Below are 26036 nucleotides of genomic sequence, written 5' to 3'. Positions count from 1 at the left end.
GAGAGGGTTGTCGGATTGTCTTGAAAGTATAGCAATGAGTTCCCTTAGCATTACTTCTCTGAGCAGATAAACATTGTTGATAAGACTTAAAGCAAACCACTTCCATGGCTGTATGTGAATACTTTCAGGTCAGAACAGACATAAGCATGCAAGTCATTAACTTATCTCTCTAAATAAGTTACTACCTTCCCACTCAAGCCATACATGCCAATGGGTCAACAAATTAATATTTTAAAGTGGTAAAGGTGGAAAGGAAAAAAGAAAGCAGGGATAAACAAAGGACAGAGGAAAGGAAAAAATATGAGCAAAAAGGGGAAAGGGGAAAGGGGAAGGGGGAAGGGAGAATGAGAGCAGAAGTCTCCTTATCAAAACACAAAGTTTGGCAAATGTTCACTAACCAACTCATTCTTAGGAAAGCCCAGGGGGTTTTATTTCGAAATAGTTGCATAAAGACTTACGTGGAGAAATTGGATTTGGTTCCTTCATGCTTGGACGTTTTTCTGAAACAAAAACACAAATCACAATGTATTCTATGGAGAACCAAAATTTAAGCAAAGGGTCATCAAAGTCTCAGCAGAAACGGACACTTTTCCATTTGTTAATAAATACTTTGAGAAAGCTCTGTCAATGATCCTCTTTAGATATCAAAACTATAATGAGTTACCCAGAAATTTTAAGCATTGTACTTTGTCAACAATCAATTGTATAGGCTCTCCAATTTGAAGAAAATTTGAAGGCAAACACCTAAACTTAGGGAATTTGGGTCTGACAATTTGTGTGTGTGTGTGTCTGAGTATATCTTTTTATTTACTTACGAAAAAATTAAATACCTTTAAATACCATGCCTTTCCAGTGTAGTCTATAATATTATTCTGCTTTCAAAATACATTTATATACATTTTTTTGAGGGTCTCACTTTGTTGCTCAGGCTGGAGGGCAGTGGCGCCTTCAGCTCAGTGCAGCCTCTGCCTCCCAGGCAATCCTTCCACTTTAGCCTCCCAAGTAGCTGGAACTACAAGCGTGTGCCACCACACCAGCTAATTTTTATATTTCTTGTAAAGACAGGATTTCACCACGTTGCCCTGGCTGGTCTCTAACTCCTGGGATCAAGCAATCCACCTGCCTTAACCCCCAAAGGCCGAGGGATTATAGGCGTGAGCCACTGTGCTCAGCTTTCAAAATATTCTTTTAATTTAATATACACATTTTGTAAAAGTACTTTGTTCTTCTATCCTTAATGCTATTATCCTATAGTTTAACTCCCCTTCATTGCTCATCACGATTATCACAGAGGCCCTCTTGTCTCCACCACTACCCTCCCCCCAATTATTTCCTCCTCCACATTTGCCACCAGAGTGAATATTCCAGAGCCCAGAGCTGATCATGTTATAACCCTGTCTAAATCCATTGATAACTCTCCTTCCTTTATAGGGAAAAAAAATCCAAACTCTTTAACATGGCACACAAAGTTCTCCCTTCCTTCTCTATCCTCTCTCTCCAGCCTCCTTTCCTGATGGAGTCCTTCACCCATGGTGGGCTCCCCATACTTAGTAATTTAAGCTCCCCAAATTCTCTATGCTGCTCCGTGTCTTCATGCTTTGCAAGTTGTCCTGAGACACCCTCCTCCCCAGATCTGCTTTGGTGGCATTTTCTCTGGGGGATCTTTGCTGAGTCTCCCACTGTTCCATCTCCATCCCAGCAGAGCTAGTCTCTCTCACCCTTGCTCATTCCATCCCTCCTCTGTTACACTTGGGCCACAATACCTCCTAGTTTTTTTTTTCTCTCTCTTTCCCTTGCTCTCTCTCTTTTTTTTTGCTGTGAGGGCAAGGTCTGGTTCCCAGTCATCTGTATATCCCCAAGGGCTCAGACTGGCATAGAATAGGTCTTCCAGAAATGTTTGGTGAAGGATGATTAAAATGTGAATGTATGTTTTGCAAATGGAGGTCACAGAGGAAACCAGCAATCAGATTATGAAGATGTTCACATGCGGTTCGCACCAGTGCCATGAGGAAGGCAGAAAAAAATTTTGTATCACTGTTTTGGAAATAAGCAGCCTGAGACTCTGATATTGTGTGACTAGAGCCCAAGGTCACAGCTGGAAAGCATCAGGGCAGAAGTTGAATCAGAATTCCAGAGTTCTGCCTAGCAGGCTAAATGACTGGTGAGTGTAGCTCTGTCCCTAGCTGGGGAAGCACTGATGAAGCAACTATTTGTGCACAGTTACTCATTATCTTCAGCAGCGAGGGTGAGACCAGCAGTTGGGATATTATGGTCCACCACCTATTTTTGTATGGCCCGTGAGCTAAGAATGGATTTTATATTTTGAAATGATTTATTAAAAATCATAAAAGGTTATTTCATGACACGTGAAAATTATATGAAATTCAAATTGACTCCATAAATGAAGCTGTACCTGGACAGCTATGCTCATTTACATACTGTCTATGGCTGCCTTCATGCTGTAACAGCGGCGTTGAGTCATTGAGACAGGGATTGCATGAGCCACAAATAAAAAATAATCACTATCTGGTCCCTTAAAGAAAAAGTGTGCTGAGTCCTGCTACAGACCTTGACCTTACTCTTTGGAGTTTAAAAGTGATACATACTTAGCACCTCTCTTTTCATCTCCATTTTCATTCACTACAGAAGGAACACACACCTTGTGTCTGAATTCACAGTGAAGCAAAAAGAACTTGGGAAAATTTGACCCAAACAAGCAGCATCTGAATTGATGTCTACAAAAATAAAGAAGCTAGACAGGGTAAAAGTAAACAGAATTGTAAATTCTCAGGATTAACCATCTCCGATGGGTGGGTCAACATTCTGGCCACATGAATTATCAATGTCTGGCTCTAGGGGAAGGAATGCTACCGGATGAATCAGAGCCACCACAATGGAATGGTGCCCCCTGGAGTTGTGCAACATAGTGGCCCTCGAATGAGGACATATGCAAAAGTTATACTTAAATACAATTACTAAGAAAATAAAAATGATTGTATGTTTTTAAGAAAATCTAATTCAGTATGCAGAACACACACTAATTATGCTAACTACAGAAGGTACTACCCTGGGAGCTGGGTCCCATCAGCCTCATTGGCACCAATAACAACAATGATGCCTTACATTTGTACATTTGTATGGTGTTTTGCAATAGACACAAAGCCTTCGGCCTTCACTTACATTGTCTCCTTTTAAACTCCCAAGAACTCTATGAAGGAAGGGTATCTAGCCACAAACTTCTCCTACTTTCAAGAAGTAGTATTTGATTCCCTGAACTAAGTCCAAAGGCATTTAAAGGTTGCTACAGTATGCATCATGTAAGAAATATACACACTTCTGGGAATAATTCCATCTAATCAACCACCCATGGTTAAACTTTCTCACTCAGAATCCCCAAGCGGTTGAAAAATTCTGACTCTCTCCTAAGGAGACCTCACATGTAAGAGTTTAGGTTTTATAGTAAGGCCTGTGTGATGGATGGCATTGTTTTAAAATTCTTAATGGATTTCTGTTATGATCTAATCCTTTACCCCCACCCCAAATAGAAGCCTTCTCACAGAGCTAAACAGAAACAGTTGTTGTTCATTTCGCCTGGGTGAAGCCCCTTCGTGATTTCTGTGCACAAACAGTAACAAGCACAGGCTGCAGAACTGAGGTTAAAGGACTCTCTCCTTGAACTTTTCTCTTCCTGAATCCCTAAGAACCCCCGAGTATAACTAAAATGGCTTGATCTCCACCGGAACCCTATCATCGAGTTGGCATGCTGAGAGGAAAAGAGTGGACGTAACAATATTTACTTTTGGTTTAAGGATAAGATTGTATGAAAGGAATCTCAGCTATTGCTGTAAAGAGAATTGTAACAATAAAGATTTCTTTACAGAAAGGACAAACTATAATCAATGTTCTGAATTAAATCTTTTCATATACTCTGAGCAAATTTTGGTCTACCTCTAGAACCAAAATTCCCCTCCTCAGATTGTTCGGCATGGTTTTCATAAATGGGGTACTTCTGGGGTTATGCATGAGTAACTGACCACAGCTTTTGGCCTTTAGTGTTCAATTTGGTACTAGGCACCACAGGATGGAGTGGGCCCACAGTGAAACAAGGCATCCAACTGGTACCCACATCTATTGGCATTTGGCAAAGGAAAAATGGGGAGAGGAAGATTCCTCCTGGAGACTCAGGAGGTCTTTGTACAGGCCCCATTTAAGATAGAGTTTTTACTAACTTGACGTCACAGTAACTGAACCCTTTCTCTGGATTCTTTCAATATTTATGATATTCATTGCAACTGCCTGTTCACTTATCTGTATCCTGCCACTAGACCAGTGTGTCTCACGTGGTGGGTGATTTTTATTCCAGGGGACATTTGGAAACGTCTAGAGACATTTTGAATGGTTAGAACTGGGCTGGTGGTGGGAGGGTGTTGTTACTAGCATGTAGTGGGTAGAGACCAGGGATGCTGCTTAACATCCTGAAACACACAGGCAGCCCCCCAACTACAAAGGGTATTCCAGCCCAAACACGGATTGAACTGAGATTGAGAAACTTTGCACTAGGCTGTAAAGGCCTTAAAGACAAGATAATTTGTCCACTATATACCGACCATATCTTAGGTACTCAATAAACTTTTTTAAAAAATAAATAACCACAAATATCATGTACATTTTACTCTTGGGTATTTCCCCAGCAATGCAACCTTCACACCATTTTCAGAGTAGCCTTCCTAAATGACCTAATCATCAGTTTCCTGCTTGAGATCTTCTGATGGTTCTTAACTTAGAGGTACATACTGGAATATGTAAGGATGAAATTAAATCTCTGGGTTTCCTTCAAAACAATCCAGTGGATGGCAGAAAGTGACAAAACAAGATTCACCATAAATTGGTAATTGTTGAGACTTATTCTATTTTTGTATATATTTGAAATTTTTAAGATAAAAAGTCTTTAAAATGTAAAATACTGGCCAGGAGCGGTGGCTCACGCCTGTAATCCCAGCACTTTGGGAGGCCGACGCGGGTGGATCACCTGAGGTCAGGACTTCGAGATAAGCCTGGCCAACATGGTAAAACCCTGTATCTATTAAAAATACAAAACTTTGCTGGGCATGGTGGCAGGCGCTTATAATCCCAGCTACTTGGGAGGCTGAGGCAGGAGAATCACTTGAACCTGGGAGGTGGAGGTTGCAATGAGCCGAGATTGCACCACTGCACTCTAGCCTGGGTGACAGAGTGAAACTCCGTCTCAAAAATAAATAAATAAATAATGTAAAATACAGGATGTTAAACAAAATCGCTATGATATCCCTCCTTCCCTTCTTGGATAGAGACTGCATGCCCTGGTCTGTCAATTAAGCATTTCTACCATCTTTCCACTCAGTTTCCCCTCACCTCAACCTCAGCTTAAGGACAAAACCTGGCTGGTCCTTTAGAGTATCTTTATTCTGGAAAGATCAAATATGTTCCAAAAAGTAATGCCTCTCTTGGATCAACTTCCAACTGACGTTCACAACTTTCCCTTCCCAAAAAACCTCTAGTTTGCTGAGAGGTTGAGAGGAAGGAGAGGAAATTAACATTTACTGAGTATCCAAGATATGCAGGCATTTTTATTTTTTAAAGTTAGGTGGTAAAATTATGGAGAAAATTCAGTATTTCAAATATTTAACTTGCTAAGAATTAAATGCATCTATAGGTATATAAATCATGGCAAATTTTGGAATGATATTTTTTGCTCCTGACGTCCACATTCACACTCTTCTGTGTATGTGCACTGTTTCAGAGAAATGGTTACTCCTCCCTTTCACCATTTAAAAAAAATCATCACCGATGCGGTATAACCATTTTTACTGTATAAGCCCAAGTATTCTCAAATGCTGTACAAAGTGGTCACAGAATCCAAGGCATACAGCACTAATATGCCTATACTTCAAAATTTCAGAAAACAGGGTAGGACGGCACTCCCTCAACTATTTTAAATGTTTTGTCATAAACCATAATATGCATAAACTATTTATGTCTTCTGGGCTTTTTCTGTGAGTTACTATTGAAAATCATGGAACTTCTCCTGAACTTTAATACTCTGCTAACCAGGTTACACATTTCCCAACATTTTAACCCTTTGGGTGAACAGACATTTTTCCTAAAATCTTTCATCTTCCTTTTAGTTCATAATTATTAGGGTATTTGGGGTGTTACCTTGAATACTAATGTGATATGGTGTGAAAAGGGAGAAGCGGGCCGGGTGCAGTGGCTCACGCCTGTAATCCCAGCACTTTGGGAGGCTGAGGTGGGCGGAAAATCACCTGAGGTCAGGAGTTTGAGACCAGCCTGGGCAACATGGTGAAACCCAGTCTCTACTAAAAACGCAGCAATTAGCCAGGTGTGGTGGTGGGTGCCTGTGATCCTAGCTACTCAGGGGGCTGAGGCAGAAGAAGCGCTTGAATCCAGGAGGTGGAGGTTGCAGTGAGCCGAGATTGTGCCGCTGCACTCCAATCTGGGCAACAGAGTGAGACTTTGTCTCAAAAAAATAAAAAAATAAATAAAATAAAATAAAATAAAAAAAGAAAGCAAGAAAAGGGAGAAGTGGGGCAGGGAGAGGGATGTGAAGACATAGATGCATATGATTCTAGTTTTCAGGAAAAACTAGAAACAACCTCCATCTGGAATAAGGCATAGGGTTTAAGAGCACAGGTTCTGGAATCACAGTGCCTGAATTTGAATCCCAGATCCACCATTTATATGCTGTGTGCCCTTGGCCAAGTTATCTCTATACAGAGGTGCTATGAGGATAAAATATAATAATCCACATAAAGCATTTAGCACAGAGCCTTGCACAAAGTAAATGCTCAACAAATGTTAGATCATCATCCTCATCTCCATCACTATCATCATCAGCTTTAAACTTTCATCTATTGTTAAACATCTAAATGGTAGATAAAGACTGCTAACCCAACACTGATTCCCAAAGGACTTAGAGATCAAAAGTGGCAAAGATGTGCTCAGGAAGGTTCCATTAAAAACAGTGGCCCAGAGGAGGAATCCAGAAATATTTTTGTAGTCTTGATTGCCTACTTTCCTGTCCACAGAAGAAACACTGAAGTATGTCAATGCTATTGGCAGGGGTGGCCACAGAGCAGCTCTCTGTCTGGCTGTGAGGCTGCTAACCAGAGCCTTGATCTGCTGTCCCAGAAAATCCAAGTGGTGAAAAATAAGATGAACCAAACGACCAGGGAGAGCTGGAGTTTTGGCATGGCCTTCAAAGAGCACCTATGTAGTAAAAGCACAGTGAAGTGTCCCATCGGTTGGGAAATTTTTACCCAAAAAGTCATAGATTCTACAATAAAGGGACATAAAGCTGTCTGGCAGGAAGGACATTCGTGATCTGTTATTATTCAAATAAACCAATGCAATTAGACAAACGGTCACAGTCTCTCTCTTTTTTTTTTTTTTTTTTTGAGACGGACTTTTGCTCTGTCCCCCAGGCTGAAGTACAGTGGTGCGATCTTGGCTCACTGTAACCTCTGCCTCCCAGGTTTAAGCAATTCTCATGCCTCAGCCTCCAGAGTAGCTGGGATTACCGGCGTGTGCCACCATGCCCGGCTAATTTTTTGTATTTATTTTTTTTTAGTAGAGACAGGGTTTCACCATGTTGGCCAGCCTGGTCTTGAACTCCTGATCTCGTGGTCCACTCGCTTCGGCCTCCCAAAGTGCTGGGATTACAGGCATGAGCCATTGCGCCCGGCCCACAGTCTCTTTTCAAATGACTACTCCAATTCACTTTGAGGCAGAAAGCACAGGCTCCAATGGTCTGCATTGAGGAGAAATGATTTAGAGTCAAAAGAAAATAAACATAAAAGGTGAGAGGAGTCACACAGAGCTGAAATCTGCCAGAACACTTGCCCCAGTCAGTGCAAAATTAGAAAGAGAATTTGCATACAGCCCCTGGGAAGCTGGCCTACAGTTTAACCTCCTCAATTTATTTAACAAACCTAAGTAATACACTTTCTTCACCCACATGCTTCTCAACTAAAATCTAGTCTCAATTAGCAAATCTCATAAAATTGCTTTGATATTTGACAAAACTTTCCTCTTGAACTATCATAAGAAAACACTGAACTCTCAGTACAATTATACTAAGTTTAAATAAAAGTAATTACCTAATTTGCAAAAGAAATTACTTAGAAAACACCACCAGGCTCAAAAGAAGAATGGATGAATTGCTGGAAGTTATACTCCTGCAATATTAATGCCTAATTATTGTCTGGCATGGGAAAAAGCAAGCTGCTGCCTTCAATTACTAGCAGAATTACTCTCTCAAAATAGTTACGAGTAACAGATGGAATCCTAGGTAGCTGCTCTTATTGTTAAATTGTCAGAGACGTTTGAACCAGAGTGACTCTACCTTGAATAGGGCTGGGTAAAATGAGGCCGAGGCCTACTGGGCTGCATTCCCAGGAGGTTAGGCATTCTCAGTCACAGGATGAGAGAGGAGGTCACAAGATACAGGTCATAAAGACTCTGCTGATAAAGCAGGATGCAGTAAAGAAGCCGGCCGAAAACCCCCAAAACCAAGATGGCAATGACAGTGACCTCTGGTTGTCCTCACTGCTCATTATACACTAATTACCAAGCTAAAAGACAAGCTAAAAGACACTCCCACCAGCACCATGACAGTTTACAAATGTCATAGCAAAGCCTAGAGGTTACCCTATATGGTCTAAAAAGGGGAGGAACCCTAGTTCCAGGAATTGCCTGCCCCTTTCCAGGACAACTCATGAATTATCCACCCCTTGTTTAGCACATGATCAAGAAATAACCATAAAAATAGCAACCAGCAGCCTCCGGGGGCTGCTTTGTCTATGGAGTAGCCATTCTTTTGTTTCTTTACATCTCTAACAAACTTGCTTTCACTTTACTCTGTGGACTCATCCCCAAATTCTTTCTTGGGTGAAATCTAAGAACCCTCTCTTGGGGTCTGAATTGGGACCCCTTTCTGGTAAAGGAAACCACTTCCATAGTACAAAACAGAGCCAGCTGCTGCCGAATTGTGATTACTCTGCAACACAATTTATTTCTCCTGAACCCGATAAAAAGGAACTATTTGGACCATCCATTTATATAAAGACTGGGTCTGTTATAACTTTCAAATGGTTGAAAACCAATCCATAAAAGTAAAACAACAACAACAACAAAAATGTTGCCGAGAACATCTCAGGTACATTTCACACCAACTTTAGGACAGCCAGGAAAATGAATTAAAGATTATTTTGCTTCTTCAAACAGAATAGTTGAGTATTACAACTGAAAGGACCTTTTGGAAGTCACCCAGGCCAAACCTCTCCTTTCCAGATAAAGAAAATGAAACCCAAAGAGGTGGTGGTAGGGGGCGTTCTCCAAGATCCCACAGCCAGTTAGCAGAGAAAGCTAAAAGCACTGCCTTAGGCTCCCAGCTCCAATCCAGTGTGCCTGCCACCTATACTCTTCTGCCATTTTAAGGGAGCACATACATTCATAGGAAGGGGGCAGATGCCACCACCAGGTATCACAATTGGAATGGCACAGCTGTTTTCACAAAGGTTAGTCAACCAAATAAGACACTAGACAGTACCCACATGCCTCTGTTCTGGTAGGTCCTGCCCACTGTCCAGGGTCACCCCTGCTGCCTAGTCTTGCCAAATTCCAATCCAACACGCTCAGATCAGGAATGCCATGCCAGGGCCACCCCAAACCCTAGATCTGGTATCAGCACCACCCAGCAGATCTTCCAGCTAATGCCCAGCAACTGGAGCCAGACAGCGTGCTGGCTTCTGTCAAGGCCCTTGGTGCCCAGGTTCCTCTGTGCCCCTCAGAATGGCAAGAGGCAGCCTGTAGCTCTAACCCTGAAATATCTAATCCTGTTTGGAATCTACTTTCACTCTCCCAGCCTTCTCTCGGTTTGACACCCTTAGATATCAATGTTTCTAGATGGTGACAACTGTGATTGCCTAGATATCCCATGTGACATTTGGTTCCACCCCTCAGACACTGCCAGCTGCCTGGTCTGTTCTTGCTTGTTTATACCCCTTGGAGCTATGATGCAGGTCCTTGTCAGATGCTCTTCTCACCGCCCACAGGGCCTCAAATATCCACTCCTAACATTTGTTAGGGCCCAGCTCTGCCTCTCTGCTGCTCTGGCGGGCCAGGCCCATGCCAGGTCTGGCTCTGCCCTGCCTGTCCTCTTAGGTACTGATGCCACACCCCTTAGGGCACATCCTTCCTTTTCTCACAGAAGATACAGCTTGCTGAATGTTCCTGCTTGTGGAGAAAGGGGCACGCTTGGTGTCAAGCAACAAATGTGGTTGTGCAAAATTCTGAAAACTGAATTATAAGATGCATTTGGGCAATGGTTCTCATCTGTTACACCTAAGATGAATAATGGTCACATATTCTCAAAGGCATCTGCAATTTTGATAAAGCAATACAATAGGTTATAGCCAGCATAACCTTTAGTAGTAGATCACAGAAAGATGAACTGTGGATTGTGTGCAATTCCCAGGACATGGGACTAACCAGAACCCTTTTTTGCATACTCAAGGAAGCATATTTGAATGCAAGGGAGAGTGACCTTATGACAGGAACAACCTAGACCTGATATTTTTTACAAAGGAAATCATTTTGAAATAGATTACTTACAACTAAGCCATAATGGCTGTAAGAGAACCAGCTAAAGAAAGGACTCTTCGGGCAAAGAATGGTCTTCTAAAATAACTAACTGGCCCTTTAGTTATCTTGTGAATAAAACTGGACTTTGATTTACAGTATTGGGTCTTCTTAACGAGCAGCGCTCAGGCCCCATGCTCTGATCGTGCCTCCCGAAGCACACCTTTAGATTCTACTTCATGGTGGATCACAGCAAGGGGCTTGGTGAACGTCTTCTTATTCTGCATCATAGCCCAGATTATCGAGGCGTCCAGCGAGGTGCAGGCTTCGTCAGGAGGCACGCACTGCAGAGAGGCAGAGCAAAGCACAGAATCAGGGGCTGCTCAAAAGTGCCTTCACCAGCTCTACCTGCACAGCTGTCCTGTGGCCTTTTATCAGACACCACACAGTCGTTCACTACAGAAAAGCAAGAAGGTGGGTGTTTTTCAGAGAACACCAAATAACCTGGGAGATATCACAGCAGGCCCAGTGGATTTTTTGGTTGTACCTGAAGATGCAAATATCACTGGATAGCTTCTCAATATTGTCCTCCCCCTGCCCCTCTTCCCACAAAACTAAACATTTTTGTGTTAGTTTGAAAAATAGAAAAACTATATGCCTAGTGTTGGTCCTCACCAAGCTGGCTTCATATACACGGTTCATGTTTGTGATTGGTGATTGTGGGAAATTTCCTGTAAAGGTGCTCCTCAACTAATGATGAGGTTACATCTTGACAAGCCCGTTGTAAATTGAAAATATCACTAAGTTGAAAATGCATTTAATACACCTAAAGTACGAACAACATAGCTTAGTCCAGCCTGCTTTAAACACGCTCAGAACACTCAGATTACCCTACAGTTGGCTAAATCACGTAACACAAAGCTTATTTCATAACGAAGTATTGACCAGCTCACATAATTTATTGAATACTTTACTTAGAGTGAAAAACAGAATGGTTGTATGGGGACTGTCTATATTGCATTACAAAGGTGACAGATTTTATATTTTTGTCCAAAAAGATAATTATGTTGTTGAGTTTGTTTCATTTTTAATCCTGGTATAGGCTTATGTAAGACTAAACTTTCTAGGGTCATCTGCTTTTAATGTTTCAAAATGCAGATCCTGGGGAGCTGTGCCCAGGTTGTGGAAGCCATGAGGTCAGCTGCTTCTATTCTATTTCAAGGCCTCAGACCTATTAATGAGCATGCCCAGGCCCACTACATCTGTTTTGAAAAGATATGATCACACTCCCCACTTTTTCTTTAAAATAACTTTGGTTTCTTGTCTACACTTATCAATAGGTATAATTCTTTTTTATTTTTCTTGAGACAGGGCTTTGCTGTGTTACCTAGGCTGGAGTGCAGTGGTACAATCATGGGTCACTGCAGCCTTGGCATCATAGGCTCAAGTCATACTCCTGCCTCAGCCTCCCCAGTAGCTGGGACTACAGGTGTGCACCACTATACCCAGCTAATATATATATAGTAGTGACAGGGGTCTCGCTACGTTGACCAGGCTGGTCTCAAACTCCCAGTGATCTGCCCACCTCAGCCTCCCAAAGTGCTAGGATGACAGGCATGAGCCCACGCCCAGCCTAATAGGTATAACTCTAAAGTAAATGACAGCTTCTATGGCAAGAAGACATATTAATACATCCATCATTTTAAACATCTATAGCAGGCATCCCAAAAAGCTAATTGAGTTCCATCTTTTCCAAACACAAAAGAGCAAAGACTTTAGGCCCTGCTGTCATTGCTGCTCTGAGCAACATGCTAGTCAGACACTTCTTATAAGACAACACTCACTGCCCCACCCCCACCCCCTCAAAAAGAGAAAAGCCTTTAACAAGAGCCCTCTTGTAAAGAAAAACAACACATTTTCTATGGAGAGGTATGATGATTGACAAGATTTGCATTTTGCTTTCCTGTTTCAGTTTACTGTTACTTTCCTACTGAGCTCTTCAGTTGAGCAAGAGTCTATGATCCTACATTTAACTGAGTGGTCTGTGACCCTGGGCAAGACACGCTACTCTCTGGGTCTCAGTTTCATCAGCAAAGGGCAGGGTTGGTCTCAACAATCTCTGAGACCTCTTCCTAGAAGATGCTTTGGCTCTCTCTATTGTCACAGAAAGCACTCAGAAAATAATAGAAATGTGAAAATATTACCTATAAGCAGCAAACAGGAAGACAGTGGTAACAGCTCATCCAAGCCTCTGATGGATAAAGGGTGGACTGTCATTGTACCTACTGTACTATTTGCTCCTCTACCGAGGAGGGAAGCCAGGTATGATTATAACAGTTTTATAAATGAGGAAATACAGACTCTGAGGGGTCCAGGGGCTGACTTTAAGTCCCACTGGTGGCAGCAGACCCTCCTTCTCAATCCCAGGCTCTTTCCATGCTATCTTATATTGGGGGTAAAGGGCGACTTAAGGTTTAGGGTTACATCCCATCATGTCATCCCCTGAGGTTTAGAACTCTCCTTAAGAGTATTCTGGAAGAAAATTTTAGGATTAATTTTCCCAGATTAACACACATGAAGCTGGGCTGTTTCAGGCCAGGTCAGAGAGAAGTAACAGCCAAAGCCACAGTAAAGATCCCTGGTAACTGCTAGCCCTCCCCTCTAAGACCTCTAACCCTTAAATGTTACCCTTCTGCCCATAGGAAGCAGCTGGTCCTGTAGCCATACATGAAGCTCCCCATGGCTCTCTACCACTGTCCACTAAGCCCCAACCCTGATGGCAAATGCCCACAAGGCTAAGGCATCACTGCCGCAAAAGCAAACTGAGGAATACAGTCTAAATCACTGTATATGTGCTCCTCAATGATTATGATCGTATCTGCTCTATTTTCATATGCAAACAAAATTCTCTTGGGTATTATCAGAGAAAAGGATGCCCAGGGGAAATATAATGATGCAAGGAATTCAGATCAATTGTAATCTATTTGGAAATGATAGTTTTTCCTCCCACCTCCATATCTAAGACTTACAATTTGTGAGTTAAATGAGAAAAATTCCATACATACATTATTAATAATACTGCTTGATTCTTAGCCTTTTAGACATTGATATATGACTACGAAAGAATTGGAAATCAGTTTACTCTGTGTGAGATAGCCACAGAATAAATGCATATATGAAATTATACATAATTATGGCAGATCACAGAAACAAAACTATGGCAGAAGATACCTTTCATATACAAGGCCAACCTAATGCGTATCAACATTAATCTTGCAGATCTCCCCTATCATAGGCATTCCACCAAGGTCAAATGGTTCTGCTTTTTGTAATGGCAACAGACTATTCAATCTGGAGAGTGACAGGAGGCAAATATGATGAACTGGTATGAAACTGAGAAAAGCTAAAATACTTGTTCCCCTAGAAGTCTCCCTGAGACAAGTCAACCTTATAATTCACACAGAAAAGGTTAAAAAACAATTACACTGCCAGTCTCAGCAGGACCTGGAAAAATTAGTTCTCACAATGAACTTGTCCTTTCGGCTTGCTGTATTTTTGGCACTGCAAACTATCTGAAAAGCAAAGATAAAGCCAGACCTCCCCCTCCATGAAAAACAGTCTTGATTTATTACTCGTAAGGTACTACTAAGTAGCTCGTATGGAAAAAAGAAAATCATGCTGTCAGGATTTATTATCTAAGACTCCATAAAACTCACAGTTCCCTGCTAATACTGACTTTAATACTTCAGTTGGGCAGTTCCAAAACAAAAAACCTCAACCTGCAAGACCTTGGGATTAAACTTTTCTGCCTCACCTAAAAATGCCAAAATAACCATCTGAATGGATGAAGGCCCACAAACCTTAGGCAACTTCTGGGGGTGCTTCTCTGTCTTGGTACACAGTGTCAGCTCACACTGTAGAAAGAGCAGTGAGGTGTTGAAGACGGGCTTGAAGACAAAGCTGAATCGCTTCTTATCCATGTCGGCTTGCGGGATAGGAAAGTGCACTCTCTTGGGACTGTAGAATTTCACAGATTCATCTTTAGGACAAATATTCTCAATAATGGTGTAATGAGACATCCTATCAGGGTTCGAATATGGAGAGATAAAGCACGTTTGGATGGCAAATCCCAGTTCTTGTTCAGCCTTAGTAACAGATACCTACAAAAGGACAGAAAGATGAATTAGGAAATGAGTTAGCATCTCAGTTCCACTTTAGGCACAAGGACCATATGCCAACACAGCCCTTCAGATGACATGCTGCTTTATCTTCATACCATATTTATAGCCTTCTTTCTCATTACAAAAGTAACACACACAAACGTTGAAAGAAAAAGATATTTTCCATTTCAATTTGATATGGATGGTGACAGTGAATTATTTTGTTCAAATGTTAGTCCGTTAGATTCAAATACCAGATGAGTAAGTCTCTTCCACCTCCTGGTAAGTCCTCTGAGAGCCACAAATAAAAGCGTATTTTGCATTTAAAATGGATTTTCCAAAGTAAATAAAACACCAATAGGCAGAGTCCCTAATGTTTTAATAGTACAACACTTATAAGCTAAGCTCTTTTTTAAAATTGACCAAAAAATAGAGTTCAGTGGCAAACTTAACCTAGGCAGGAAGACTGAGCTTCTAAACTGCAAAAAGTCACAGTAAGCCTGATGAGAGTCCTGCTTCATTGGTGAGAAGGCAGAGCTGGCTCTGGTGCCGGGTGTCAGTGACAGTGCAACCTGGAGGCCATCATGGGCCTGGTAAAGTGTCCCAGCTGCTGGCAGATCCAAATCAGCCTTGCCAAGTACTCCCCCTTCACTCCACAAGCCCAGGAGTAGTTTAGGGGAAATCTAATCTGGAAACGTTTCCGACTCATTTATACTTCCCCCTTTGAAAACATTTGTATGGGCTATGTCCAGATTTTGTTAAGGTTCTTTTCTTTAGAAACAGGAAGTAATGTTTAGCCAAGTGTAAACAGAATTCAAACCTCAACTATCCGAAACTTAGTTAAAATCCCCAGACCAGACTAGATTCTCCATTTGGTGACACGTGGATCACTGCATGAACTGCCCCTCCCTGCTATGCCTCATTCTTTGACTAAATTTAGGATCAAAATAAACTTTAACACTTGTAGAAACAGCTAAGTCCTTACCCATAGACCAGCAGCCCCAGAATCATTTCAAAAGCACAGAGATAGAAACAGACATTCCGCACTGAGATACCCAGGGGGAAACCCCTGACATCACATGGGGCTTTGAATCCACAGCACTGCTGTGAAAGGTTCCTACATGGTGGTGAACTGCAGGACACTCAACAATGAAGATGCTAATGAAGAGGATGCTAAGAGGAAGTGTAAATACTAACACTTCAGTATTTTTGCAATACTTCTGAAAAACAAGATACTCTATCTTGGAAAGGTGGCAAATTACATATGTGCTATTACTAAAAACTGCCCTTTAACATGAACTCAGAACCCACATGCCAAAATGTGTAAAACAGGGACCGCAAATCTTTTCTCTAATCTCAAAGGAAAGTATGTAGTGGCAGAATGTCTAAGGTATCCCAAAAAGAGATACCTTTGTAGCAGAGGGAAAAAATATATATTATTTTAAAATATATTTTTACATATATAATTTATATATATAAATTATCAGCAAACCTTTTACTAAAAAAGATTTCACTTTTAAACCAGAAGTGAGCAGGAGAAGGACTACAGGCTTTGCAGTGAGATGAGCTCATAAAAACCACATGCTCTCCTGCTCACGTGCTGGGCACTGAGACTCAGTTTCCTCACTTACAGAATGAGAACATGAATACCCATGAGATATCGTAATTGTGAAAATTAGCAAAGTAAAAGTTACACGCAAACAACACAGCTACTAGAGCATCAATAAATGCTGCCATGCTGGGAGCCAAGGGACCTATTAGTAGAGGGAATAGAGGATAAACTATGAGAAAAATAGGTGATATGTGAAAAGGCATAAATGGGAAGAATGGGGAAAAAAAAAACCTACCAATAACACTCTTCAAGTAAGCCACGTTTGAGGGATGGGGGAAAAACCCAAAATATCCAGGGTAAGGTACAGGAGGAAGACTGACCACTGATTAGCATAAATGAGCAAAACCAGGCATAGATTTGGAAAAGAACAATCTGCAGCTATGCAGCACCCCTGAAATCCACAGCACAAGAGAGCTGTTGACCAACTGCCCATGTGAACTATACAGCCAGAAAAGCAAGAGAAAAACAGCCATCTTGGCTTAGGAAAAGCACGTAGAAGGCAGTATCTTTTCCCCAATGGAGAAAGAAGGTGTGCTCAAAGAAAGAGAACTCAGAATGGGGGAGGGGCCGAATCCATATGATCAAGGAAAACAACATCTAGCACCAGCAGGCTCTGTCCCCGAGTCAGTGCAAATGTGAGAGTTATACGTCTTTCCAAAACAGAAACACGTGCACCAAAGTCACTTTTAACATGCGGAAGTATCCCACTTTGACCCTTTAAGCTTCTCACCCCTCCCACTATGAAGCTGAGCTTGCAGCTCAGCACCAAAACCAGCTCATTAGATGAGGACCTTCCCATAAGACCAACAGATGATATGCCTACTGGAAACACTAAGGTTGAAACATGAAAGTTTGTACCCAGGGCACAAGAAACAATAGACATCCTGGTGCCATAAGGACATTTATCTTTTCTAGAATCCAATCTCTGAACCTGGATGTTTGCACTGATAAGACATTATGTTTTCTCCCCTTTCAAATGGCACTTTGGAGATAAATGATAGTCGTATCCAGCGAAGAACGGTCAGAGCTCTGGAGCCAGGCGGCCTACGAGCACTGAATCTGAACTCCACTAGTACCAGCTGTGTGGCCTCAGACAAATTTGTGCCTCAATTTTCTCATCCATAAAATGAAGATATTATTAGCCTCCCTCATAGGATGGCTCTAAAGAGTAAGTAACCGCTGCAATACTTACAACTATGTTTGGCACATAATAAATCTGTAGCAAATGTTAGATGTTGTTATTTCATTATTACCACGACTGCCTAATATTCTGTAGTCACTCCAGATTCCAGATTTAGGCTGCAAATGATTATTAACATTATATATAGGAAACAGTTTTAATAAGTGTACAGATACTTAGATCATGATCTAGAAAAAAATTTTTCATGAGTTATAATAGCACATAGCATTTCACTTAAAAGTGAGTGCAATTTAAAAGATAACAAGTCCGTTTCAGTGGCGGCAGGGACCCACAGGGATTTGGCTGCCATGCTGGGAGCCAAGGGGACTGTGCAGGGAAAAAAAAGAAATAAAAGATAACATATGAGGTGGTTTTGAAATATTCCATGGTTAACTCTAACACTGCAACTACTGAACGACTGTTCCAAAAGCAAAGGACAGGGCTTTACCAATAGAATTCATACTTGCCAATTTTTTTTTTTTTTTTTTAACATTCGTCTACAAAACACTGTCTTCATTTAGCATAATGTATTACATCTTGAAATTTCCTGCTTTGGTCAGAAGTCAACCTGGAAGTGTTCTCCGAGCCAAGTTCTCATCAGACCTGGTGAAGGTCTGTGAGGCAGGAGAGGAAGAGGTCTGTACAGGGTATTTTAGCTGATGACTAAGGAACTACAGCTCAGCGCTAACCTAAAAGCTCAAGGCTAACTTTCAGGTCTCACCTCAACATAAACGTGTCCATTCTCTGCCACAGAGAAGACCCCCTGGGAGGGCACCAAAAAGAGGTCAGTGTTGTAAAGCTCCATGTTGAAGGTGATGTTTCCATGGGGCTGTTCCTGGAAGCTGCTGGGGTTCCTCACCTGCTGCAGGCTGCAGTTAAACTGGAAAAAACAACCCACGGGAAGATTAATGACAGTCACATGAAGGATGAAGGCCCTGTAGCTTCATGAGCTTTAGCCTTTAACATGTGATTTTATTTTCAGATAGTCCCTAACTAAAAACAAAATAGACAGCATTTTCCACAACTCCCCCGCTGATAACAAACACGTACCACCACAATTTCAGGTCGGGTGAACAGGGAAGCATCTCCTTCATCCATATCTCCCGGAAATCCATTATCACCTGACTCCAGATCTTCATAACCATCTGGCCAACCACTACTGTCCCCAAGGGCTGGAACCTGTATCACAATCTAAAAGACAAAGAAAGCACAGCCAGTGTTATAAAAACACCAAACCATGTGCATTTGGTTCTGCCTCACACAAACACTCATGTAATGATTCTGATGCAAATTGAAAATCTGACTTTAAGACAAAAAAAATAAAATAAAATGACCTCCAAGCTTTTTCGAATTTTATCTTCAAAGCGATGAAGAATAAGGAGAAGCCCAATGCAGGTTCAAGTTAAAAGCTAAACTAATATTTGTATTGTCTTGTGAAAAATAAATATTTATGTTGTAACCATATTGAATAATGACAAATGACTTCAAATGATGGGAAAACACCAGATACTTGAATAGAGTTGAATGGAGTTGTCAAGAGGCTTGCCTATACCGTGAGAAGGGGCTTCCCCTTAAGAGTCTTTATATTAAAAACTCTAAGACATACTAAGTTGATGAATACAAGGAGCTTCATTATATATATCCTTTAAGAGTTGTAGAAAGTGTGGTTGAAGTCAGCAGCGAAGGACCTAATGTTTACTATGGAGCACATCTTCTCTTCATTGCTGTGCTCTTGTACCCCTCTAACTTTTGCTCATTTCTTTCCTAAGAAATCCTTCTCTATGGTGTATGGATGTGGAAAAGAATATGTTTTATTCCAGGAATCTTTTTTTTCCATCTTTTTCACTATCCACCTGCAGATATATTCCAGGAATCTATCTTGACATAGGTTGAAAGTATGATTCCTGGATTATTTCTAAATAGGATGAGAAAATTCACCCAAGGGTTGTTACTCCATAAATGAAATCCTAATTTCTCTTGCTTCACATGCTTGGATTCTGAACATGCTACAAAATAGAAATATATAGTAAGTCTGAAAATTACTACAATTACAATTGGTGAGAACAGCTAAAATAGTCCCCGAAGAGAGTAGGATGGGAAGAAAAAAAACAAAAAACAAAAAACTGCCTTTCTCTCTGTACCAGGTCCTCCAAATAAGTACTGATGCCAATTAAAGGAAGCATCTAGGATATTGCTAAACTCGAAGATCATAATAAAGAAAAGAAAAATATGTGAGAAAAAAGGGAACTTTAAGGGATCATTACATGCCTTTCTCTCCTGAAGCAACAGGCACTTTTTTTTTTTTTTTAAACTTAACAGACCTATTACTGTAGCCACTCATTGGTGTTAACTTGGACCACAGTTTTAAAATGCCATAATCAAGTATTTCAGTATTATATGACATTCATTATATCTGTAGACACTGGATAACTGAAAGAAAATTCATGCTGTAATTATCAGGAGGTCAAAGGTTAATAAAATAATGATTTGAGTAACAAAAGGAGGTTAGCAGGGCCTAGCCTGGTGTCTAGGAAAGATTAGTGGACGAGAGGTCAGGAAGTTGGATTCAGTTGTCCTGGCTCTGCCATGAGCCCATCCCTGGAGTTTAAAAAAGCAAGTCTTTTTAACTTCTTGGAGTTCAGTTTCCTCACCTGGTGAAATGAAGCTGAATAAGCTCATCTTAGGTTCTTTGCAGCTCCAACAATCTAAGATTCTCTGAGGAGCAATATACTTGGGCTCATGGCAGAGCCATTTCTCACAGGAACTGCGCTGACCAGAGCACCTGATTGCTAGCCTCTCTTCTCTGGATTGGGTCAAACTAGCAGCCACAGCTCAGCCACCCCATGTCAAAGCTGGATATGGCACTCAGAAGACACCACCTCCCCACCCAAACCCACCCTGTGTCAAAGGTGGACATAGGGATCTCTGAGCCTTATTTTTACCATTAAAAGTAAAACCCAAAATGCAAAATCAGCACTTTAAAGTTCTTTTGAAACGAGTTCAGGGTCAAAGTACATCCATTTTGTTGAGAACTGACACTTGGCTTTGTTCAGGCCTGGGGTAAAAACCTTCTTCATCTTCAAAGAAACGTTAAGTCTAATTTTCAGGGAGCACACAGCCAGGCTCTGGCAAAGGGCAAAGCTTTGTTCTGGAAAACACTCACAGAGTTATAGTAGACCACACCATCGAGGGCTGACCACCGGGGCCGCGTACCACAGCCATTCAGGGGAGACTCCAAAATAAAGTGTGTGCCATTCATCTTGGCCTTGCAGGTAGGATCCAGCAGGGTGACGTCCATCCCCGAGTAGCCACTGGCCTAAAACAACAACCACCGAAGACATAGTTGGAGGCCCACAGGCAGTTCTGCTGCATAACTGACACAATTGACAACTGCCTGGTCTTCCAAGGACAGGCGACAAGAGGCCTGCATCGTTCCCTTCCCCACATATCTCTTCCCAGCTGCCCACCTCTCAACAGCCCAAGGGTAATATCTGTTGGCCTTGGCAATTCAATAGCAAAATATTGACACACGTGGATCTGGAACCCCCCCGTCACTGAGAACAACAGGAACCGGGTGAGAATCGCAGCCAAGGGGAAGTAGGCCCATCCAACTGAGAAAACAGTATCAAGCCTCTGGAGTTCAAAAATGAAAGAGATAGGGAGAAATTACAGATGCAGACTGGGGCCAGATGAGAAAGGAGGTGGCCTCTCTTCCCTCCTGTAAGCAACTGCACTGACCTGAAAAGAATCTTTTTCTACAGCCACGATCATCTTCTCATTGTCACATTTGACAGACAGGGCAATATCCACACTCCCTTGCACCTCTTCTGGCTCTCTGAGACCAGGAAACAACTGTATGCTGGGAATGACAGGGTCTTTTGGCCTAGGGAGCCCATCTTCTCCCTCTTCATTCCAGACTCTCCTGGAAATATCTGGGAAAGGAAAGGGAAGGCCTCCATTTTGGCCTCCCCCTCCCTGGATGGGTGGGTTCTGCGGGGCAGGCAGGGCACCAGGGTCCAGCAGGATCCGAAGCTCAGGAGGAATAGTGTGGACTTCCTCATCTCCCATCTCCTCTGCTGGTGACAGAAGGCGAAACATCATCAGTGTTTGATGCCAGGCCACAACCAACATCATTACAGGCAGAACAGGAGGAATTAGCATAGAATGGGCAGGTGTAAAATGACTTTTAATAAGCAATGTATAAAAGTCATTAGAAGTCTAGAAGCCTGAATTCTAGTCCTGGTGTTCTCTCTAACTATCTCAGTGGCTTTGGGCAAGCGGCTTGCTTCCCTGTGCCTCAAATTTGCTTTTCCAATTTTTTAAATTAAGCGGTTGGAAATGATTAGTGGTTCTTAACTTTGGCTACACATGAAAATCACTTGGGAGCTTTAAAAAATATTCCTATGCCCAGGTTGTACCCCAAACAATTTAAACTCAGACTCTCTGGGGCGGTACCCAATCACTGATATGTTTTAAGCTCCCCATGTGTAACTGCAATGTGCACCTAAGGCTGAGAGCCAATGGAGGAGACAGTTTCTAAGGCTGTCCAAGCTAGAAAAATCTGTGATTTGAGTAAGTTACATGGGGCAATATTATTCCACTCAAATGCCACTAAAATGCTTTCCTTGAATCAAGGGAATCTTTTTAATAGTTTCTGTAAGGATGTCTTGAAACAATATTGGTATGTGAAAATTACTTCGCCACCTTCTTCTTGACAGCCAAATTTTAACAGGTATCTGGGCACCTTGGCCTTTTAGAATGTATTCCCTTGAAAGATAAGAAAGACCTGCGTCGACACATTCATTCCTTCAAAGGGAGAGATGTATTTCCATATAATCAATACTCAATATTTTTTCATATTTCTTTCTTTTTTTTTTTCTTTTTGAGACAGAGTCTCGCTCTGTCGCCCAGGCTGGAGTGCAGTGGCCGGATCTCAGCTCACTGCAAGCTCCGCCTCCTGGGTTTACGCCATTCTCCTGCCTCAGCCTCCCGAGTAGCTGGGACTACAGGCGCCCGCCACCTCGCCCGGCTAGTTTTTGTATTTTTTAGGAGAGACGGGGTTTCACCGTGTTCGTCAGGATGGTCTCGATCTCCTGACCTCGTGATCTGCCCGTCTCGGCCTCCCAAAGTGCTGGGATTACAGGCTTGAGCCACCGCGCCCGGCCATTTTTTCATATTTCTAATAATTAAAATAATAATTTCCCCAGTTTTCTTTATATCTACTATCTAAGGCCAACTGATGTATACTTTAGGTCAAATCCATCTCAGTGGAAGCTGGAAGTGAAGATGACAGTTGGACATTATCTCTCCTTTAATAGTATTCTTTGGAAAGGACGCTAGAGCTGTAAGGGTCCAAAATAAGTCATAGCTTTGCAGGGTTTTTAATCTGTACTTTCACAAAAACCTTCACAACAACCCTGTAAGGTCAGTCCTATTATTTTCCCCTTATTACTGAAGAAAAATCTGTGGCTCAGAGGTGAAGCAACTTCTCCCCAAACAGTGACTAAATGGTAGAGCTGGCACTTGAACCTATACTCCTAATCTTTATTCTATTGGCATTTCACTCAGTGGCGGTACCATGAGCTGAGGAACAGGTCTAGGGATCAGAAAACTAGGCTTTCAAGTCATGCTAGCTGTAAGACTCCGGAAAACCTCAAGAATTTGTTGAGCCTTGGCTTTCCACCCATCCAACTGGGGTAGTAACTCCTGCCTTCCCTCTGGGTATGAATGCCCAAGTATGAGTCCTCGTGACTATTTTCCTAAAAGATACAGCCTTTGACCATGAACTTCTTTCCTGCAGTCTTAACTCTTCTGTATTCTTAGCCATAAGTGGCCATTAGGTGCCTCAGAGAGAAGAACCTAATGTAGTCACACTGAAGATAACCTATAACAAAGTTCTCTGAATATGCATTCAACTCTATGTCACTGAAAATCTGTATTACAGTTTCCTCAAAATCTCTTTCTAGGTAATTTTAAGCCTTCCAATAAAGAGTAGTCAAATTATTACAATGTGCAAGAGAAAAACAGCAACATATAAGCTGAAATGACAGTTCCTCACTGGAAAAGCTTCGTTTGGAGGATATTTTTTATATAACTTAAAAAATTCTAACTTACCATTATTTTCAAGCCGAAGATGAAATCTATTAGCTACAGGAGCCATTGTGTATGAAGTTATTGGACTATAGCCATTGTCCAAAGCCCACTTCACCAGATTCCCTTGGGTTGAAGGAATGTCATCTCTTATTGATTTGGTCATTGTCATAGATCTTTCACTCTCTTTTCCAAAGCCAATACTGTTAGGAGCCTGAAGATATAGCAAAAAAATTCACTCGTGAGTCTAAAATTAAACAGTACTTTAGATAATAAAAATTAAATATCTGAAATAAGTAGATTCTATATTGTGTATGAGTGATTATTTATTCTTTTGACCCCTATTTTCCTTGGGCTAAGAACGATGTTGTGAAAAACTTTTAATAGCAGATTAAAAGACATCTACTCATGCTGCTTGATCATACTATTTGTATTGCCTATGCTGATAAAAAAATCATCCAATAACATGTAAATAGTTACATAGTAAGTATACCTAGCTATAACTATACAGTTAGTCTAATGTTTAAATGATTAACACACACAGTAAATATGTATAATAAACTTTCCCTTTTTACTTAAAATGACATATGAAGTATACAGACAGACATGTTATATTGCCCTCAAATTCCCATGCTTCTACTTCCTATTCCCCTAGATTTCAATGAAAGCACAGTCAGTTACACCCACTTAACAATGGAGATATGTTCTGAGAAATGCATCATTAGGTGATTTAGTCATTGTGTGAACATCATAGAGTGTACTTACACAAACCTACATGGTACAGCCTACTACCCACCTAGGCTATATGGTACAGCCTATTGCTCCTAGGCTACAAACCTGCACAGCATGTTACTGCACTGAATACTGCAGGCAGTGGTAACACAATGGTCGGTATTGTGCATCTAAACATAGAAAAGGTACAGTAAAAATATGGTATTACAATCTGATAAGACCACTGTCGTATATGTGGTCCCTCACTGACTGAAACATATTATATGCTCAACACTGTACTTCAGTGTGGAGACTATCCCATCTATATAAACTATTAAATTCCACATGGTAAAACAACCAATGTTTATATTTCATCTAAAATGTATGATCAATGAACAATTCTATAATTGTATTCATTTGCCAATTCTATGAACCAAATATACTTACATCTTCTATTCTAAATATTAATTAATTTAGGTTACTGTCCCCTTAAGTATCACTATTTTATCCAGTAATACAAGTAGGTCTTAAGATTAGCTTTCAGAGATGGGTGCAATAGCTCACACCTATAATCCTAGCATTTGGGGAGGCTGAGGAGGAAGGATTGCTTGAGCCCAAGAGTTTGAGACCAACCTGCATAACACAGTAAGACCCCATCTCTACAAAAATTTTAAAATTAGCCAGGCATGGTGGCATTTTCCTGCAGTCCCAGCTACTCAGGAGGCTGAGGTGGGAGGATCACCTGAGCCCGTGAGTTAGAGGTTGCAGTGAGCTATGGTCATGCCACTGCACTCTAGCCTGGGTGACACAGTGAGACCCTGCCTTAAAAAAAAAAAAGATTAGCTTTCACTGGATAATCAATTACAAAATAAAAATGATAGAAATACTTTTGGGAAAGGATATAAATGGACTCTACTCAACCAGGTTATTCAACAAGGACATGGAAGGTAAATTTATACATCAACTGCTGACTCCTGTGGCAGTGCTCTCATCAGAGGGTGAGAGAGCTGAATGCTGCAGAGGGGACCCCAAAGGGAAGGCACCATATTTTCAACAACTGCACCAACAGGGCTGGAAAGCCCTTCTAGCATGCAGATTACACCATTTTCATGCTGTATAAAAATCACTTTAATTTCCATGCCCAGTGATTTTTCTCCTGCATGCATGCAGCATTTTTCCTAAATTCCTCATTTGTTTCCCATTCTGTTTGCCCCTAACATGACTAAATATTAATCCTTTCCCACTGTAAAACCCTAAAAGATTCACAGGCTCTAAGTTCTCTTGGCCTATGTGGTTGTGGGATATTGGCTGAAGCCACATATATTTCAACTCAAAGCTTAAAGGATCTCATTCAGTATATTTTTCTATTACCTAAAGTGCTTATGTGTGGGAATACTGCCAGACTCACCAGTCACAAATACTACATGCAAAGGAACCAGACAGAACTTTAACCAACTTCTGCAGTCATTTGTAAATTCAGTTTAATAGATTCAGAATATTTTAGCTCTTACTCCAATTCAGAAAAAATCTCCTTAGGGTAAAGAAGGGCTAGGGAGGAAAGAAACAAAAAAGGAAGGAAGGAAGGAAGGAAGGAAGGAAGGAAGGAAGGAAGGAAGGAAGGAAGGAAGGAAGGAAGGAAGGAAGG

At 41.4% G+C, this 26036-nt stretch overlaps 1 protein-coding gene across 2 annotated transcripts in view; it reads right to left on the bottom strand.

The window, feature by feature from the left end:
* TGFBR3 (transforming growth factor beta receptor 3) overlaps nt 1–26036 on the bottom strand; it is a 207410-nt gene that overhangs the window by 18134 nt on the left and 163240 nt on the right. The window contains exons 8-15 of one of the 2 annotated variants that reach the window (XM_023231020.2): nt 23705–23894; nt 21329–21666; nt 20754–20906; nt 18641–18781; nt 18312–18470; nt 14499–14798; nt 10862–10982; nt 459–500 (exon numbers count right to left, since the gene is read on the bottom strand). In XM_023231020.2, coding sequence (XP_023086788.1) covers nt 459–500; nt 10862–10982; nt 14499–14798; nt 18312–18470; nt 18641–18781; nt 20754–20906; nt 21329–21666; nt 23705–23894 — 1444 coding nt within the window. The remainder of the gene's footprint in view (nt 1–458; nt 501–10861; nt 10983–14498; nt 14799–18311; nt 18471–18640; nt 18782–20753; nt 20907–21328; nt 21667–23704; nt 23895–26036) is intronic. The other variant, XM_023231021.2, reaches the window with a different exon arrangement.

Source organism: Piliocolobus tephrosceles, chromosome 1 (assembly GCF_002776525.5).
Source record: "Piliocolobus tephrosceles isolate RC106 chromosome 1, ASM277652v3, whole genome shotgun sequence".
Classification (NCBI taxonomy): Eukaryota; Metazoa; Chordata; class Mammalia; order Primates; family Cercopithecidae; genus Piliocolobus; species Piliocolobus tephrosceles.
Note: the sequence above shows the minus strand (reverse complement) of the source record. Positions and strands in the feature narration are given on the sequence as shown.